The sequence below is a fragment of the Uranotaenia lowii genome, chromosome 2, assembly GCF_029784155.1.
Source record: "Uranotaenia lowii strain MFRU-FL chromosome 2, ASM2978415v1, whole genome shotgun sequence".
NCBI lineage: Eukaryota > Metazoa > Arthropoda > Insecta > Diptera > Culicidae > Uranotaenia > Uranotaenia lowii.
The window spans coordinates 176,771,599-176,789,726 of NC_073692.1; the positions used below are offsets into that span (position 1 = coordinate 176,771,599).

General features: G+C 42.9%; 3 protein-coding genes across 5 annotated transcripts; 2 read left to right on the plus strand and 1 right to left on the minus strand.

Annotated features, from left to right (window-relative positions):
• Positions 1-879: 879 nt before the first annotated feature.
• LOC129744410 (DNA-directed RNA polymerase II subunit RPB1) lies at positions 880-9,246 on the plus strand. The gene is made up of 5 exons (XM_055736917.1): positions 880-1,065; positions 1,135-1,431; positions 2,969-5,118; positions 5,183-8,541; positions 8,611-9,246. Exons 2-4 carry the CDS (start codon positions 1,263-1,265, stop codon positions 8,537-8,539), a joined length of 5,676 nt encoding a protein of 1,891 aa, XP_055592892.1. The 5' UTR covers positions 880-1,065; positions 1,135-1,262; the 3' UTR covers positions 8,540-8,541; positions 8,611-9,246.
• Positions 9,247-11,640: 2,394 nt separating this feature from the next.
• LOC129744417 (ankyrin repeat domain-containing protein 49) lies at positions 11,641-12,822 on the plus strand. The gene is made up of 2 exons (XM_055736926.1): positions 11,641-11,939; positions 12,007-12,822. Exons 1-2 carry the CDS (start codon positions 11,747-11,749, stop codon positions 12,516-12,518), a joined length of 705 nt encoding a protein of 234 aa, XP_055592901.1. The 5' UTR covers positions 11,641-11,746; the 3' UTR covers positions 12,519-12,822.
• Positions 12,823-12,921: 99 nt separating this feature from the next.
• On the minus strand, positions 12,922-14,862 carry LOC129744413 (probable aminopeptidase NPEPL1). Of its 3 annotated transcripts, none has more exons than XM_055736920.1 (3): positions 14,729-14,862; positions 14,005-14,666; positions 12,922-13,950 (listed from the first exon to the last, which is right to left on the minus strand). In XM_055736920.1, the coding sequence occupies exons 2-3, from the start codon at positions 14,656-14,658 to the stop codon at positions 13,012-13,014; spliced, it is 1,593 nt and encodes a 530-aa protein (XP_055592895.1). In that variant the 5' UTR covers positions 14,659-14,666; positions 14,729-14,862; the 3' UTR covers positions 12,922-13,011. The 3 variants fall into 3 exon arrangements, with proteins under 3 accessions (XP_055592895.1, XP_055592897.1, XP_055592896.1); XM_055736922.1 differs by having other exon boundaries at positions 14,005-14,680; positions 14,729-14,838; XM_055736921.1 differs by lacking the exon at positions 14,729-14,862 and having other exon boundaries at positions 14,005-14,712.
• Between the last annotated feature and the right edge of the window lie 3,266 nt (positions 14,863-18,128).

An 18,128-nucleotide genomic window follows, 5' to 3' on the forward strand; every position in this document is an offset into this window, starting at 1 on the left:
TGAAATAATGAACGGGAAAATAATTATTGCCGCGATTTTGAACCTCTCAGCCAAGCAAAATTGTACTATCTGCTGTCCAGTGCAATCCGGACACGAAAAAAGGCAATCCGGATGTGAAGAACCGAATGAAGAAATCCAGAAGGGAGAACAAAATGACAGCTGCATGTAAACATTGCGCTCGTTCTCACGCACACCTACGTATGGAATAACTCGAAACCCGAAAGTCGTTTTTTTATTCTGACGGTTCCAGAGCCAAATCCGGAATCAAAAAAAAAATACGCCATCAGTTGAAGCAATAGAGCATTTCCTGAGACAGATGATGGTAGGGTAGCTATTTGTTTTTGTTTTGAAAAATGTAAACACCTACTGGTCGCCATTTTGAACTTGAGAGATTTGCACTGTTCAATTATTTCTTCAAAAGAAATTTTTTTTCAAATTAACATTACATAACATCAACATTACCTTCAAAGTATATCATGTCTACAGTTATTTATTTTAGGTAGTTGAAAAAATTAGGAACTTTGCATAACCATGGTTATGCATAACTATTACACCGCCAATTTGGTTTCTTTACTATCCCACCATTGAACATGCGTAGTGTTGTTGTTATTTTTACCCTACAACCAGGTGCCGAAAATTGTAAACATGAGAAATCAGCTGTTTGGTTGACAAGTCAGGAAATGCTTTATACCCAATTTAAGATTCAATTTTCAAATTTATAAATAAATTTGAATCACCCTGCAACTGAGCGCACTTTTTTGGGCGACTGTCAAAAAGTAGCTCAAATTGCAACGGCGCGCCGCCATCGAAACGTCAACGTTCGGACATCTTCGGCCTCGAGCCGATCGTATAGAGGCGCCGCGATGCATCGGAGACGGACACGAACAAACCGCCAGCCATCGCTGTGCTGAGCAAAAGCAAATGGACGCGTGCTTTGGCTCGTCACGGAAATTCCTTGCTCCCATTTTCAGTCGCTAGTAATCGCGTTTTGGTGCTCCGGAATCGATCCGCAAACATAGTGAAAGTGTTCCCCCGGTTCCGGGGAACAGATTGTGGGTGTTTTCGGTAGGTTTCGGCGCTGATTGGGAGCCGAAAAATCGATTTTAAAATGTGCCAATTTTCCTTTCTCCGCAGCTGACGAATTTTTTCAGCAGAGGTAAAAATAAGAGGACAACGCACACGACTGCAGCAAGAAGAAGAGCAAGTAGGAAAAACGGAAGAAGTTCACTTCCTCTCGTTTATCGTTCGTTGCAGTTGTCGAGATGAACGGAGATTCGAAGGCTCCGCTCCGGACGGTCAAGCGGGTCCAGTTCGGTATCCTGTCTCCGGATGAGATCCGACGGATGTCCGTGACCGAGGGCGGAATTCAGTATGCCGAAACGATGGAAGGTGGTCGGCCGAAGCTGTGCGGTCTGATGGATCCCAGACAGGGTGAGGATTGGACTTTTTCGTATTTACTAGATTGTTCTTCAATGTTGATTATGTTTTTCACTAATCTTATCATCAAAAAATTACTCAAGCTGATGAAATATTTAACAATTGCCTCTAATTTTTCTTTAATTAACCTTTTGAAGTTGTTAATTTTTTTTTTCAGGTAATAATTAACACTTAGTTGTTTAATTTTTATTTCATAACGTACAATAAAACTAAGCACAGGTCATTTCTTTTTAGAGGATTTAAACCCAAACGGTTTATTCACCCCTACACATACCTTTTCATCAGATCAAAGACCTTATGAACGAATAATATTCGAAATATGAACTAATTTTTGCATTTTTATAAAACATTTTTCAATCTGGCATTCAAAATACGAATTGTGCGTTTGAAACTAAAACGAATTTAACAAAAATGAATCTGTTACCTTATAAAATTCAAAAACTTAAACCTCTTTAAACCGGATTTTAAACAGTTGTATCTTATTTTGATACGAACTTTCAGCATGTTGGAAACTTGGTAAATGTGTAGAGCGTTCAGTTTTGTTGACATTCTCCGGTACAAAAAAAAAAACAAAAACAAGTCGAACACCCACCTTGAATATTTCCCACTTTGTCAACAGGGTGGAATTATATTCTCTTAACGCCACATGAATTTTAATCGGAAGGCACCAACTTTTGAAATACAGACCCCGTTCGATTTTGGCAACATCCGAGCAAAAACCGTTCGATTTTGGCAACATCCAAAAAAGACGATTTTTTCTGTAACTTTTTTATTTTTTGTTTTCATTTCAAATTAATCAAAATAAATATAAAACGTAATATTAGCATGAGATTTTTCAATTTGGCTTATTTATAGTAGTTTTAAACTGTAAAAACATACTGCTTAAAATTAATATAATTGAGCCAAATTGAAAATTTTTATGCTAATATATGGTTTTACATTAATTTTGAATAATTTTTAATAAAAATTTGAGATAAAAAAGTGACAAAAACAACCGTTCGATTTTGGCAACATTCGATTTTGGCAACATAAAATTTACGGGCGTGTTGCCAAAAACGAACGGGGTCTGTATAAACTATTTTTGAACCTAAAATTCAGTATTTGAAACAAAATTTTGAATGAGTAATTCATAGATTAAGTAAAAACCTTCGTATGCAAACTTAAAATATAAATATGTAGTTCCTTTAACTTTCCTTCCTTTTTGTTCTGAGCAAAAAGCCTGAATGATAGGCGCCAGCTTTTATTTTCAATGTTTAATGTTTATTGTTAGGAGTACGTGAGCCTGTCAGTTATAAACTATAGTTCAGGTTAAGGATATGTAACATAAGGATTTCACTAGTTGATGTTCGAATTTTTAACTCGAAAACCATTTTGAAGATGCTTTTCCATTCCTCATTAACAACATTCATCAAGCAAAGAAGAACTCAAGAAATAGAAATTCGCTCAAATCCGGACGGTCCATTCTGGAGTCGATGCTCGGTCCTACAAATCTATAACTAAGAGTATCATAAACCCTTCTTTTCGCAAACAGGCGTCATTGAGCGTACGTCCCGTTGCCAGACCTGCGCCGGCAACATGACCGAATGCCCGGGACACTTTGGGCACATCGATTTGGCCAAACCGGTGTTCCACATCGGGTTCGTCACCAAGGCCATCAAAATATTGCGCTGCGTGTGTTTCTACTGCTCCAAGATGTTGGTCGCCCCCAGCAATCCGAAGATCAAGGAAATCGTAATGAAATCCAAGGGACAGCCCCGCAAACGGTTGGCCTACGTGTACGATCTGTGCAAGGGTAAGAAAATTTGCGAGGGTGGCGAGGACATGGATATCACAAAGGACGGCGCACCACCGGATCCGAACAAAAAGCAGGGCCACGGAGGTTGCGGTCACTATCAGCCTTCGTTCCGGCGAACTGGACTGGACTTGATGGCCGAATGGAAGCATGTCAACGAAGATTCACAGGAAAAAAAGATTGCTGTAACGGCTGAACGAGTTTGGGAAATTTTCAAACATATCACCGATGAAGAGTGTTACGTTTTGGGTATGGATCCGAAGTTTGCCCGCCCAGATTGGATGATTGTTACCGTTCTTCCGGTTCCACCACTTGCCGTACGACCGGCTGTCGTAATGTTTGGTGCCACGAAAAATCAGGACGATTTGACACACAAACTTGCGGATATCATCAAGGCGAATAATGAGCTTAAGAAAAACGAGGCCACTGGAGCAGCTGCCCACGTCATTGCAGAAAACATCAAAATGTTACAGTTCCATGTAGCCACGCTGGTCGATAACGATATGCCAGGTATGCCAAAAGCAATGCAAAAGAGCGGAAAACCGTTAAAAGCTATCAAATCTCGTCTGAAGGGTAAGGAAGGTCGTATTCGAGGTAATTTGATGGGCAAGCGAGTAGATTTCTCGGCCCGTACTGTCATCACACCAGATCCGAATCTCCGTATCGATCAGGTCGGCGTCCCACGTTCCGTCGCACAAAACATGACATTCCCAGAGTTGGTAACTCCTTTCAACATCGATCGAATGCAAGAATTGGTTCGCCGAGGCAACTCACAGTACCCGGGAGCAAAGTATATTGTACGAGACAACGGAGAACGTATCGATTTACGTTTCCATCCCAAATCGAGTGATTTGCATCTGCAATGCGGCTACAAAGTGGAACGTCATCTTCGGGACGATGATCTGGTCATTTTCAACCGTCAGCCCACACTACACAAGATGAGTATGATGGGTCATCGTGTTAAAGTGCTTCCATGGTCAACTTTCCGGATGAACCTCAGTTGTACTTCTCCTTACAATGCCGATTTTGACGGAGATGAAATGAATTTGCACGTGCCACAGTCTATGGAGACGCGTGCCGAAATCGAGAACATTCACATTACCCCCAGACAAATTATTACGCCGCAGGCCAACAAACCTGTCATGGGTATTGTGCAGGACACGCTCACAGCTGTTCGAAAGATGACTAAACGAGATGTTTTCCTTGAGAAGGAACAAATGATGACGCTGCTAATGTTCTTGCCCACTTGGGACGGGAAAATGCCTCAACCTTGTATCCTCAAACCCAAACCTTTATGGACCGGAAAGCAAATCTTCACCCTGATCATTCCCGGCAACGTAAACATGATCCGTACCCACTCCACCCATCCGGACGAGGAAGATGACGGTCCGTACAAGTGGATCTCTCCCGGAGATACCAAGGTTATGGTAGAGCATGGTGATCTCATCATGGGAATCCTGTGCAAGAAAACATTGGGAACCTCAGCAGGTTCTCTGCTTCACATCGTTTTCCTGGAACTGGGGCACGAAATCGCCGGTCGCTTCTACGGTAACATTCAGACTGTGGTCAACAACTGGCTGTTGCTCGAGGGTCACAGCATCGGTATCGGTGACACCATTGCCGATCCTCAGACTTACGCTGAAATTCAGCGCGCTATTCGCAAAGCCAAGGAAGATGTCATAGGCGTCATCCAGAAGGCTCACAACATGGAACTTGAACCCACACCCGGTAATACGCTGCGTCAGACTTTCGAAAATCAGGTGAACCGTATCCTGAACGATGCTCGAGATAAAACTGGTGGTTCCGCCAAGAAGTCACTGACTGAGTACAACAACCTCAAGGCTATGGTGGTGTCCGGTTCCAAAGGGTCCAACATTAACATTTCTCAGGTAATTTGACTCCGTTTTAATTTTTTCTTTACAATCACTAATACAATTTTTTTCACCTTTTAAGGTTATTGCTTGTGTGGGTCAGCAAAACGTTGAAGGTAAGCGTATTCCGTTCGGGTTCCGCAAACGAACGCTACCGCACTTCATCAAGGACGATTACGGTCCCGAATCTAGAGGTTTCGTGGAAAATTCGTACCTTGCCGGGTTGACACCGACTGAGTTCTATTTCCACGCTATGGGAGGTCGTGAGGGTCTTATCGATACTGCTGTAAAGACTGCCGAAACCGGGTACATCCAGCGACGTCTGATCAAAGCTATGGAGTCGGTAATGGTCAACTACGATGGAACGGTTCGTAATTCCGTGGGTCAGCTGATTCAGCTGCGTTACGGTGAAGACGGCTTATGTGGCGAGACAGTCGAGTTCCAGAACTTGCCGACGATCAAACTGAGCAATAAGGTGTTCGAGAAACGGTACCGTTTCGATCCGACTAATGAGCGCAATTTGAGGCGCATTTTCAACGAGGATGTTATTAAGGATTTGACCGAGTCGGGAGATGTCATTTCGGAGATCGAAGCAGAGTACGAACAGCTGATGAAGGATCGTGAGGCGCTAAGGCAGATTTTCCCCAATGGTGATTCCAAGGTTGTATTGCCGTGCAACTTGCAACGCATGATTTGGAATGTGCAGAAGATTTTCCATATTAACAAACGAGCTCCAACGGATTTGTCCCCACTCAAAGTGATCCATGGGGTACGCGACTTACTGCAAAAATGTGTGATCGTGGCTGGTACGGATCGTTTGTCGAAACAGGCCAACGAAAACGCTACTCTCTTGTTCCAGTGCTTGGTTCGATCTACGCTGTGCACAAAATATGTGGCGGAAGAATTCCGATTAAATAACGAAGCTTTTGAATGGTTGATCGGAGAAATCGAAACCCGTTTCCAACAGGCACAATGTAATCCAGGTGAAATGGTCGGTGCCTTGGCTGCCCAATCGCTCGGAGAGCCCGCTACTCAGATGACACTGAACACTTTCCATTTTGCTGGTGTGTCTTCAAAGAACGTAACATTGGGTGTGCCGCGTCTGAAGGAAATTATCAATATTTCCAAACGGCCAAAAGCTCCTTCCCTAACGGTATTCTTGACTGGTGGTGCTGCTCGTGATGCTGAAAAGGCGAAGAATGTGCTATGTCGTTTGGAACACACGACTTTGAGAAAGGTCACTGCCAATACGGCGATTTACTACGATCCCGATCCACAAAGAACAGTCATTGCCGAGGATCAAGAGTTTGTTAATGTTTACTATGAAATGCCCGATTTCGATCCGACTCGTATTTCCCCTTGGTTGTTGCGTATTGAGCTGGATCGTAAGCGTATGACTGATAAGAAACTAACGATGGAACAGATTGCGGAGAAAATTAATGCTGGATTTGGAGATGATCTGAATTGTATCTTCAACGACGATAACGCTGACAAGTTGGTACTGCGAATTCGTATTATGAATAATGAGGACAACAAATTCCAAGACAACGAAGAAGAAAACATGGATAAAATGGAAGACGACATGTTCTTGCGCTGCATTGAAGCCAATATGTTGTCCGACATGACCTTGCAAGGTATTGAAGCCATCGGAAAAGTGTACATGCATTTGCCACAGACGGATGCCAAGAGAAGAATTGTGATTACACCGGAAGGTGAATTCAAGGCTATCGGAGAATGGTTGCTGGAAACTGACGGTACTGCTATGATGAAAGTTCTGAGCGAAAGAGATGTGGATCCTGTGCGTACAGCCAGTAACGATATTTGTGAAATTTTCCAAGTGTTGGGTATCGAAGCTGTGCGAAAGTCTGTTGAAAAAGAAATGAACAACGTTCTACAATTCTACGGTTTGTACGTAAACTATCGTCATCTCGCCTTACTTTGTGACGTAATGACAGCAAAGGGTCACTTGATGGCCATCACTCGTCACGGTATCAACAGACAGGATACTGGTGCTCTTATGAGATGTTCGTTCGAGGAAACAGTAGATGTGTTGAACGATGCTGCTGCCCACGCAGAAGTCGACCCTATGAGAGGTGTATCGGAGAATATTATCATGGGCCAACTGCCGAGAATGGGAACCGGTTGTTTCGATCTGCTGTTGGATGCGGAAAAGTGTAAACACGGAATGGAAATTCCTCACACATCTATCATGGGTGGTAGTGGAATGTTCTTTGGACCAGGAGCTACTCCAAGCATGAGTCCAGCAATGACTCCTTGGCAACAATCGCAAACACCAGGCTATGGCGAAGAATGGTCCCCATCAGGACCCCCAAGTGGCATGACTCCCGGAGGACCCAGTTTTTCACCTTCCGCACAATCAGATGCTTCGGGAATGTCACCATCCTGGTCACCGATACCGGGATCACCTAGCTCACCGGGACCTTCTATGTCTCCATATTTCCCATCATCGCCAAGCGCTTCTCCATCGTACTCTCCGAGTAGTCCAAATTATGCGGCTTCCTCGCCAGGAGGCGCTTCTCCCGGATACTCACCGACTAGTCCAAGTTATTCGCCGACTAGTCCGATTTATTCTCCAACGAGTCCCCAGTATTCTCCTTCAAGTCCTAACTACAGCCCTTCATCGCCCAACTATTCTCCAACATCTCCAAGTTATTCACCAACATCGCCACTTTATTCTCCTACAGGCACTTTTGCTCCATCAAGCCCCGCTTATTCGCCAACGTCCCCATCTTACTCTCCAACAAGTCCAAGTTATCCATCGACATCGCCAAGCTACTCTCCAACATCCCCAGCATATTCTCCTACTAGTCCATCCTATTCCCCCTCCAGTCCTTCCTATTCTCCAACGTCGCCATCATATTCGCCAACCTCTCCCAGTTATTCACCGGCATCTCCCAACTATACTCCAGCAACACCAAACTATTCCCCAACAAGTCCGACTTACTCCCCCAGCTCCCCACATTACTCTCCTACGTCGCCTAGCTATTCCCCATCCTCGCCCAAGTACTCTCCCACTTCTCCAAGCTACTCGCCAACGTCTCCATCTTACGGCGGAAGTCCCCAGTACACACCCTCGTCTCCGCAATACTCTCCGACAAGCACGAAGTATTCGCCAACATCTCCAAGCTATTCGCCAAGCTCGCCGCAACATTCTCCTGGTGGAAGTGGCAATAACTACAGCATCAGCTCACCAACATACTCTCCGACGACGGCCCGTTACTCACCGAACATGTCGTCCTACTCTCCCGGCAGTCAGAAGTACTCCCCAACAAGCCCGGTGTACACACCGACTTCGCCCCACTATTCGCCAAGCTCTCCGGCTTACTCGCCCACAGCACAAGGTTATAGCCCTTCGAGCCCGGCCAGTCCAACCTACTCACCGACCAGCCCATCCTACGAAGACAACGCCGACGATTAAAGGTTAGTATCATATCATAGGCGTTTGAAGTGAATCAAAAACCTTTAACTCTTCTTATACTCTTCTCTCAGTGTATTTCCATCAAATAACCTTGTCCCAAGATCGTGGAATATAAACGGATCAAATGGACAAACCGCGGCAATGATCCCTAAAAGTGTGTCGCAACGGAAGGCTGAACGTGTTAGGTACTAAGGTAGTCCGTCGGATGTTTTTTTCATTTTATCATTCTTGCTTAAGCACTTTTTATGTTCGATTCAAATGTTGAGGAAACTTCCGCGAAAAAGCTCCTATTGATTCTGTGCTTCAAGATGAACAGCACTTACTGAACCAGACTTGTTTTGTAATTGATTGATTGGTGCGATTTTGGTTTTCGGTAGCAATGGTACAATATTTATGATCGAAACGGTTAATTTGTATATAGATGGGTCGCACCAGAATTAACAGTAAGCAGAAATAAACCTTATAAACATTTATCGAATGAGCCTATACATTTAGCGCATTTAGGAGCACTCGCTGTAACCTTTTCTTTAAATGGAAAATCTTGAAATAAGGTCTTTACAGCGTGCAAGGTACCATTAACGTATATAAAATATTGTGTTGTTTTTACTCATTAACATTACAGTCTATATGATCGATAAAAAAAAGTTTGAAAAATAAACTTCACCAACGAGAGTTTACAAATAAAAATGGACGACTAGCAAGCTAAACTTTTTTTGTCTTATAGTTTATATATAGAGAACGTTTCCCTGCAGCATTTGGGTGGGCATTTTGTTGGACACATCAATCCGATCATTCCTCCACTTTGGCTAAAATAAAATAAAAATCAAAAACGGTAGCGATATCAACCAAATAAGGTTGTATCAAGCGCGATGATAACAAACTGAGACCTGCGTTTATTGATAGGAGACCTTATGGAGATATGGGATCTTACACCTGAGCTATCCAAGACCCTTTACCTGGGACCGAAAACCTTAAACTTCGGACACAAGAATTACGACATGAAGCGTGAGACACAAAAAGTGAGACTAGAGACGTGACTAAGGAAAAGTAATCCTTAAGACGTTAGAAGTGATATATTTTTTAAAATTTTCAATACATCTAGTTTTTTAAAGGCCTTCAACTTTTACAAGTTTTTCTGTGGTTAAATTTTAATGTTGTGTGTGATAAGTGAGACCGATTTCAGGTCTCAAGCCTAATCCACACTAGGAGACGGTTCGTCTCGAGACGCCCGTCTCAGGTTTCCAACAACAACAACAGACAACAAAGTTCGTCTCATAATAAAAATCACAGTTCATGTTGCCTAGTGTGGACTAGGCTTCATGTCACAGGGTCTAAAGTTCCACGTCTCAGGTCTCACCGTTCATATGCTAAACGCACTAGAAACTTTGAAAATTTCTAAGCGTTTTTACTCACTTATTTACTTAATGTTGCCGCGCCGATCCTCCGGTGCGTAGAGCCGTGGTAAAAGACCTCCACTGTTGACGATCCGGAGCCAGCGTCTTCACCTGGTCCCAGTCAAGATTCTCGTCGACAGTTCGGATTTCAGCAGCTAGGCTTCGCCGCCACGAGTTTTTGGCTCTGCCTCTTCTTCGATAACCTTCTGGATTCCAATCTAGCGCCTCTCTGCATATCGCGTTTTCATCTTTCCGCAGCGTGTGCCCAATCCATCTCCACTTACGTTCCCGAATCTCGATTTCTAGCGCCCTTTGATGACACCGGCGATGTAGTTCCTCATTCGAGATCCAGTTGCCAGGCTACCAAGCGCGGATGATATTCCGCAGGCAGCGGTTTACAAATACTTGCAGTTTTCGCGTCGTTACCGCATATGTGCACCAAGTTTCGCACCCGTACAGCAATACGGATTTGACGTTTGAGTTGAAGATTCGGATTTTCGTTCGTAGAGAGATCTGGCGTAACCGCCAGATGTTTCGGAGACTCGTAAACGCAAATCGGGCCTTTCTGATCCGGGTTTCGATGTCTTTCCTGGTACTACCATCAGACGTTATCTGCCAAATACCAAAATACTGGAAGCACTCCACTTTCTCAACTTGTTGCCCAGCATGAAACTGGAGGGATTTCCTGTGTTGATCTCCATCGACTTGGTCTTGCCGACATTAACTTTGAGACCGGTCGATGGGGGAAGAGCGATCAACCGATCATCATGTTGTTGTTACCACAAAATTTTACAAACAGCTTTCCGTTTTCGCTCATCAGTCCTAGGCCAGGGCGCCCCAAGGTCTTGATTGTCGGGGCCAATCTTTGCGTTGAAGTCGCCCAAATGGATTTGAATGTCACCCTTCGAAATTCTCTCTACCACGCTGTTCAGTTGACTGGTAAAACTGCTCTTTCTCCTGCAAATCGGCAACGTCATTTGGCGCATAACACTGGACCATTGTAAGGTTTCTAACCCGTGTTATAAATGTGGCTACGATTATTCTTTCGTTTATTGGTTCCCATCTAATAAGGGGCGCGTAGGCCTGCGGGCTTAATAGGGAACCAACTCCTCGTTCCCGAGTATCATGTTCTCCTGGTATGCCAGAGTAAAGCAGGACTTGCCCGGATTGTGTCTTGTGTTCTCCAGTATTAGGCCAACGGACTTCGCTCCGTCCCAAAATTTCAAGCTTGAGGCGGCTAGCTTCTCTAGCAAGTTGAGCCAGCTTGCCTTGTTGGGCAAGGGTTAAAACGTTCCAAGTTCCAATTCGTGTCCGTGTTTTCATGCTAAAGGTCGTCGCCAAAGTTCCAGGTCGGTCATTTCTTTCGGTTTCCGTAACAAGCGTTCTCTTTTCAAAAAATCATTATACCGATTTCGTTTTGGTTCAGTTTTGCACCGGCGCACTACCAGTAGTACACTTTTTGCTGTCTCTCGTGTGATTCCTGTGCTCGTTTATGCGCTCAGTTTTGCACCGGTAGTGAACAGAACGGCCTCATCTATAATAGGTGAGTGCAAAACTCGATTTATTTTCGTTTTTGACCGGGACGGTGCAACACTCAGCGAGTGGAGAAAACCAATACGGAATCGTTTGAAAAATACCTGCGGGTGTGTTTGAACAAATAATGGAAGCTAACAAGGAAAATGAGTAAAAATGGATAGTTCCTTACTCGTTGTTGGTCAGAATCAGACAAGAGTGAAACAACAGTAAACATCAAAATATTTACGCGGCATTCATTTCGCAGTTTCGCGCATCGATTGGTTTCCGCAAAATAAAAATGTCCAGACCGCAGAAAAGTGGTTCGGACTGGGAAAAGTTGGCCCGGGAAATGGAAGACGATGGCCCGGAAGAGGAAGAAATTGATACCCTGGAGGCGCTCACGGAAAAAATGAGAAACACCCCCAAAGGAATGTTCGTCAGTGGCTGGGAGGATCCGAACGATCTGGTCGAGGAGGACAAAACCCCGGAAGGTCGGTAACAAAAATGTTAAATTTTTTAATGAAGATTGTTTAAATGGAAAGGACATGTCTGTTGCAGCTTCTCTGGAAAGACTGGCGCTGTGGGCAGCTGGTGAGAATAAGCTGGAAATTTTGGAAGACGTTCTAGCTAAGAAGCCTTCGGTAGTGCATTCGGTTGATCCGGACGGCTATACTCCGCTTCATAAAGCATGCTATAATAATAACCGGGAGATGGCTGAGCTGCTGCTTCGGCACGGTGCTGATCCGAATGCCAAAACAGAGCTGGGTTGGACTCCACTGCACTCGGCCTGCAAATGGAACAATGCGGAATGTGCTGCCCTAATGTTGCAACATGGAGCTAACATTAACGAGGTGTCCCAGGGAGATCAAACGCCACTTCACATCACCTCAACTGTGTCCAACTGCCGATCGACGCTGGTCACTTTACTCATGAACGACAACATCAAACCGGATATGGTCAATAATTCCGGTGAAACGGCGGCTACAATCGCGAAACGAACCGGACTTTCCTATCCGATGTTTGAAATGGCACATTCGTCACTGAGCGTGGAAACTGGAATTATCGATTAAGTTAATCTCAACATTAGGGAATAGGGATTAGAGTTGATTATGTGAGTCACGTGACGTGACTCGTGAAATTGCACTTCGTCGTCCTAATTTTAGGAAAGAGAAGTAAGTTCAGATGAGCTCCGAAGTCCGATCGCAGCTCATGTAAGTTATCTTTTTTTTGCTTGGAGTGGAGACTGGTGTCTGCACTGTTATAATGATAAATTTGCTAAGTTACGTAACGTGCCTCGCAGAATAAAACCCAGTATAGACCTTGTGGAGTAGTATAACTAAAGTTAATTTAAAGGTTTTTCAAATACACATTGTAAATAGACTAATTAAACTATTGAAAACATGTTTTTTTTAAAGAACGTTCGAAGTTTCCTAGCAGTTTTTTTAGATAACAGGGTATTTAGTGAAAAGGCAATCAATGTTTATTTTCGATTTTAGAGCAATGAAGAAGATTGTTAAAGAAACATGATGCAACAGCTGAACACAAAATCCTCAACCAATTTTACTAGTTGATGCAAATCTTCTTGGTTGGTGGTTCACTGCTCGGAGACCCGCCGGAGTAAGCTCCGTTTCGGCCTTTTACCGCGATTTCTTTCAGTATTCCTGCACGGCTGTAATCGCCAAAAAGACCCATCAACAGAGCCACGCCATAGCCTGTGGCACGTTCTCCACAATGGACCGGAGAGGCCATGTCCACATGCAACCACGAGCCGTCGTAATCGAAACCAAGATGAGCCCCGATGAAAAGCCCTGCGCAACTTACCTGAGCGTTACCGCGATCCATAACCGAGTTTTTCATGTCAGCAACGGCAGAGTTGAACTCACTGAAATGAAGTTCCGGGCAGTAAGGTACCGGGGCCAGAAGGTCGGCTGTTTGACGACCGACCACCAATGATTTTGCCTCCCAATCTTCGCTGTTAGTCAAAATGGCACCATGGTATTTGCCGGTAGCGATACCTTGGGCTCCAGTCAAAGTGGCCATATCAAGAATCACTTGAGCCTTCAGATCCCGATCGGCGTAGCAAACACCATCGGCCAAAACCAAACGACCTTCGGCATCCGTATTGTTGATCTCTACGGTGCGACCTGAATACAAACGGTGAATATCATCCGGGCGGGTAGCGTCAGGACCGACGGAATTCTCGGCCAAACAGAAAACTGCATGCAAATTTTGAGTATAGCCACTTTTAACGGTGGCATAGAAGGCTCCAAGAATTGCAGCGGCACCACCACAATCTCTCTTCATTCCAGGCATAGCCGTTTTGCCCTTGATACTCAAACCACCGGTATCGAAAACAATCCCCTTGCCAACCCAGGCCACCGTTTCCGTTGCTCCTGATGGTTCGTAAGATAAAACTGCCAACGCCGGGGGATCAGCTGCTGCCTTTCCGACCCCATAAATGCCACCAAAGCCTTTTTCTCGCAGTTCGTTCCCTCGGATAATCTGTAAAAAAAATAATTATTTACATTAACTTTTAGAAGATCGATTCATCCTTACCTTTGGAGTGATTTTCAGCAGCTTAGCAACTGCTTCAACCTCCCGGAGGAAGCCCGAAACGTTCATTTCGTTACAGGGTGCATCAACGATCTTTGCCGTCAAACGAATCCCTTCGGCCGCGTAGTCCAACACGTTGCAGTCCTCATCGGTGACCGTATCTTTGCCATCTCCTCCGACCAGCACGAACTCAACGGTCACCAATGTTGCACCCTTATCATTCCGATCTTTGCCTCCGCCTTCTTTGGATGTCTTTCGGCTATACAGCGGAAATGCTCGGGCCACAGCACAGCCAGAAGCAAACAGGTTATCCCGGGTGCAAACAATCACGATCGACTCAGTGATCCCGGATGTGTGCGCTTGCACCAATTTCGTGATGGCATGTGCCCTCGAATCGGAATTATGCCTCGAAGACTTGCTCGGCAGGGCAGCAACCTTGGCCAAATCCAGATAGAGCGAGCAGCTATCGGACGAAGCAGATGGATGCAGGTAGCCGATTGCTTTCTGGTACGTTTCGGCATTTACTCTCGGCTCTAGCTTGCAACGGATACAGTCAAACGGAACCTTGGTCAGATGAGACAACTGACCAATGATTAGCACCGGTTTCTGGAGCGGATCCGACGCCTGCAGCTCCCGGTGGAACTTGAGCTTGCTCATCACAGATGCTGAAATGAAACCCCTATGTTCGCTTTTCAAAAACCTTCTACCGTAGATAACACCCACTTACCTGACAAGACAACAATAACGTATTGTTATCAGCTGAAAGATTATGGAGTGATTGATTGTAGACTCGGCTCTAGTTGGTTGATGATGAAAGTGCAGTTTCGATGCGCTAGCGCTTCTTGCAACCTAGCTCGCTTGCTGCAAAATGATAACGGTGCATTTTTGGCTGCGTTCTGGTATGGGCTTATGAAAAACACTGAGGAAATATCTCACTTCAATTTCGGTTTAAAAATATTGAAGTCTGGGTTTCAACACTGTCTTTATCATAATCGCGCGCATCATATATCCAAGAAACCGTAAGCACTAATAACTTGTCAAAATGCTACTCAAAAACTGCTTTAGAGCTTCTCTGCTCTATCTTATAGCTCTGTGAGCCAGTTTTTGCGAAATTTACTGCTATTTTAGTGCATGCATATGCAGCCTTAACAAGTCTAGGAATTTTGACTGGTTTTTCGACGGGCTAAAGCAGAACATGGGGTTTATATTTCTGCAAGTTCTATAGTTTTTATCTTCACAAAAGGCAATTGCTTAAGCTTAAGAAAAATAATCAAATTACAATAAATGTAGGTAGTCGAAAAATAAAAACCGTCTGCCGTTGGAAACTTTCTCAATATTTTGAAATAAGTCGTCCGGATACAAAAATATCTGAAATTTTAGGTGGCAATTGTGCATCCAACGACAGCAAACAAGCATCCACCATAAAAAGTCTAATATCAAGATTCATATAAAGAAAACTGCTATCAATTTCAGTGTTTTCTATTTCTGTTTTGTTTTTCCATCCGCGATTTCGAAGCTAATTTTTGACAGATCGTGTGCGTGCAAAAAATGTAAACAAACAAGTGGTAATTCTGATGACAATTTCACATCGGAATACAGTGGAGACGTTTTTTAATTCTTGACAACAAAATTGGCTTTAATTTATAGTTTTTAAAACTTTTAAATTGTGGTCTAGTTCTTTTAATGTGTAAATCAGTGTTATTTATTGATTTATCATAAGTGAAAAAAAAAAAATTAAAAGTGGAAATCAATTAAAAAAGAAAAATGAGCCTGGCAGATGCTGCTCCAGACGGAGCAGCATCAATAAATTTAAGGATGCCTAACCTCGAAAATGGGAAGCAATCTTCAACTAAGGAGGATGAATGTATGGAGATTACAGAATCACAAAAAAACGGAGAGGAAAATCAGAATGGAAAATCTACAGCAACAACACCAAATACCATAACAAACAAAGATAACGTACAACAAAAAGTTTTTAAAAACTATCTATACAAACCGAGTGATGTTCGACCATATCGAGTTTTAATAGAAAATACGGATACAGAAAACAGAAAAATGATTAATAGATTGAAGGTAGGAATTACACTACATCAAAACGGATTCGACAAGAGCATCGAAGATATTAGAAAAACAGCAAGGAACAAAGTCACCGTGTATCTAGGAAATTGGAAAGACGCGAACCGTTTAGTCGCCTGCCAAAATTTAAAACTGGGAGGATACAAAGCGTTCATACCAAGGCAATTTGTTACAATGACTGGTGTAATATCAGGTATCCCTCCTGACATGACAGAAGAGAATATAAAATCGAACATAAAAAGTAACATTGAAGTTGAATCGACCTTCAAAATGTTTCGATACAAGGATGGTAAAAAAGAATTAAATCACAAAATGGGGGTGGTATTCCGATCTAATATTCTTCCCACTTATGTCAGTATTTTTTCCGCTATTTTCAGAGTTCAACCCTACATAAGAAAACCTGTGATATGCTACAAGTGCCTGAGATATAATCACCTATCGAAAAACTGTAAGTCATCAGTGGAAAAATGTCCAAGCTGTTCGGAGGTACACCCAACAGACAAGAACTGCATCAAGATCAAATGTTTTTACTGTGAGAGCAATGACCATAAAACAACAGACAAGAAATGTCCCCGATGGAATAAGGAGAACAACATTCAAGCAACAATGGCAAGAAAAGGTTTAACGTATCAGGAAGCAAAACAATCATACGAGATACCAACAGCAAATCAGTTTGATGTTTTGAGATGTTCTGAAGAATATCCAACACCAGCGGAATCATTTGCCAAAATAGCAGCAAAGCCATCTGTAGCCTACCAACAAGCAGCAAATCAACGGCGAACTTCACCGAGTATAAATAGACACATCAAAACAAAGGAAAGGAATGAAGCAATAGAAGTAATACCAGGAGTAGCTAACGTGCTAGGATTATCTTCAAACGAGTTTGTTAAAAAGCGCAAAATAGATGAAGAAAAAGAGGATTTTAAAGGAAACGGTTTGAATAATAATCATAAAACAGGAGAAATGGAAAAAATGAAGAAACAATTAGAAGAAACCATTAAGAAACAAACACAAACAGAGTGGAAAAGAGCAATGAATGAAATTGGCTCTAAATTGGTTGAAATTCTAAAACCCCACGGAATATCAGGTGAGGAATTATCTTCCCAAATTATGGGTGAGTTGCAGAGAGCAGGTGAGTGGACTAGAAACTTTTAAAACAACCCCAAAATGTTCAAAATACTACAAACAAACATTCAAAGTTTACGAACGAACAAAAATGAACTAGCCCATGAGCTTTTCTTAGAAAAATACGATGCTGCACTTTTATCTGAGATCTGGGTAAAACCGGATCAACTTTTAACTGACAGGTGGAACATTCAAGGTTTTCATCGTGTGTTGTCACCCAGATCTGACGGATTTGGAGGAGTCGGAATGTATTTACGATCAGATTTAACTTTTGAGAAACTCTCTCTCAATTCATCTGCTAAATTTGAAACATTAGGAATAAAAATAAGTTCGATTGATTTGGTGCTTGTAACAATTTACATTAATCCCAGGATCTCTATACAAGAACTAGAAACGACTTTCTCAATATTATTAAGAGAAATATCATCATTCAGGAGAGTTTTGATAGGCGGAGATTTCAACAGCCACAATGAGCTATGGGGATGTTCAGAAACAAACAATAAGGGGGAATTGATCTATGATTTGATTAGTGGGTCTAACCTTATCATTATGAATACCGGAGAGACAACATTTATACCACCAAGTACTGGTCAGAGACGCAGTGCCATTGACCTTTCACTATGCACAACAAATTTATTTAACAACATGAAATGGGAAGTATTAGAAAAATCTTTTGGTGGAAGCGGACATTTATTAATAAATATACAACTTCAACTAAACTCCAAAGCTAAAACAAAGTTCTATTTTGACCGGGCAAAAATTTCCGAAGATATTTCTCAAATCAAACACTGGGAATTTAACGGAATTGAAGATTTTGTCAAGATATCCAATGAAATTTGCAAGAAACATAAAAAACTGAGTTCTTTTACTCCTAAGTACTATTGGAGCGATGAACTCGGCGTATTATATGAAGCAAAACAAAAAGC

Excerpts from the sequence above, each read along its gene's own strand:
- LOC129744413 (XM_055736920.1), bottom strand. The coding sequence starts at position 14,658 with ATGAGCAAGCTCAAGTTCCACCGGGAGCTGCAGGCGTCGGATCCGCTC. Across the intron at positions 13,951-14,004 it reads TGCTGAAAATCACTCCAAAG|ATTATCCGAGGGAACGAACT; the intron begins GTAAGGATGAAT and ends TTTTTTTTACAG.
- LOC129744410 (XM_055736917.1), top strand. The coding sequence starts at position 1,263 with ATGAACGGAGATTCGAAGGCTCCGCTCCGGACGGTCAAGCGGGTCCAG. Across the intron at positions 1,432-2,968 it reads TCTGATGGATCCCAGACAGG|GCGTCATTGAGCGTACGTCC; the intron begins GTGAGGATTGGA and ends TTTCGCAAACAG. Across the intron at positions 5,119-5,182 it reads CCAACATTAACATTTCTCAG|GTTATTGCTTGTGTGGGTCA; the intron begins GTAATTTGACTC and ends TCACCTTTTAAG.
- LOC129744417 (XM_055736926.1), top strand. The coding sequence starts at position 11,747 with ATGTCCAGACCGCAGAAAAGTGGTTCGGACTGGGAAAAGTTGGCCCGG. Across the intron at positions 11,940-12,006 it reads GGAGGACAAAACCCCGGAAG|CTTCTCTGGAAAGACTGGCG; the intron begins GTCGGTAACAAA and ends TGTCTGTTGCAG.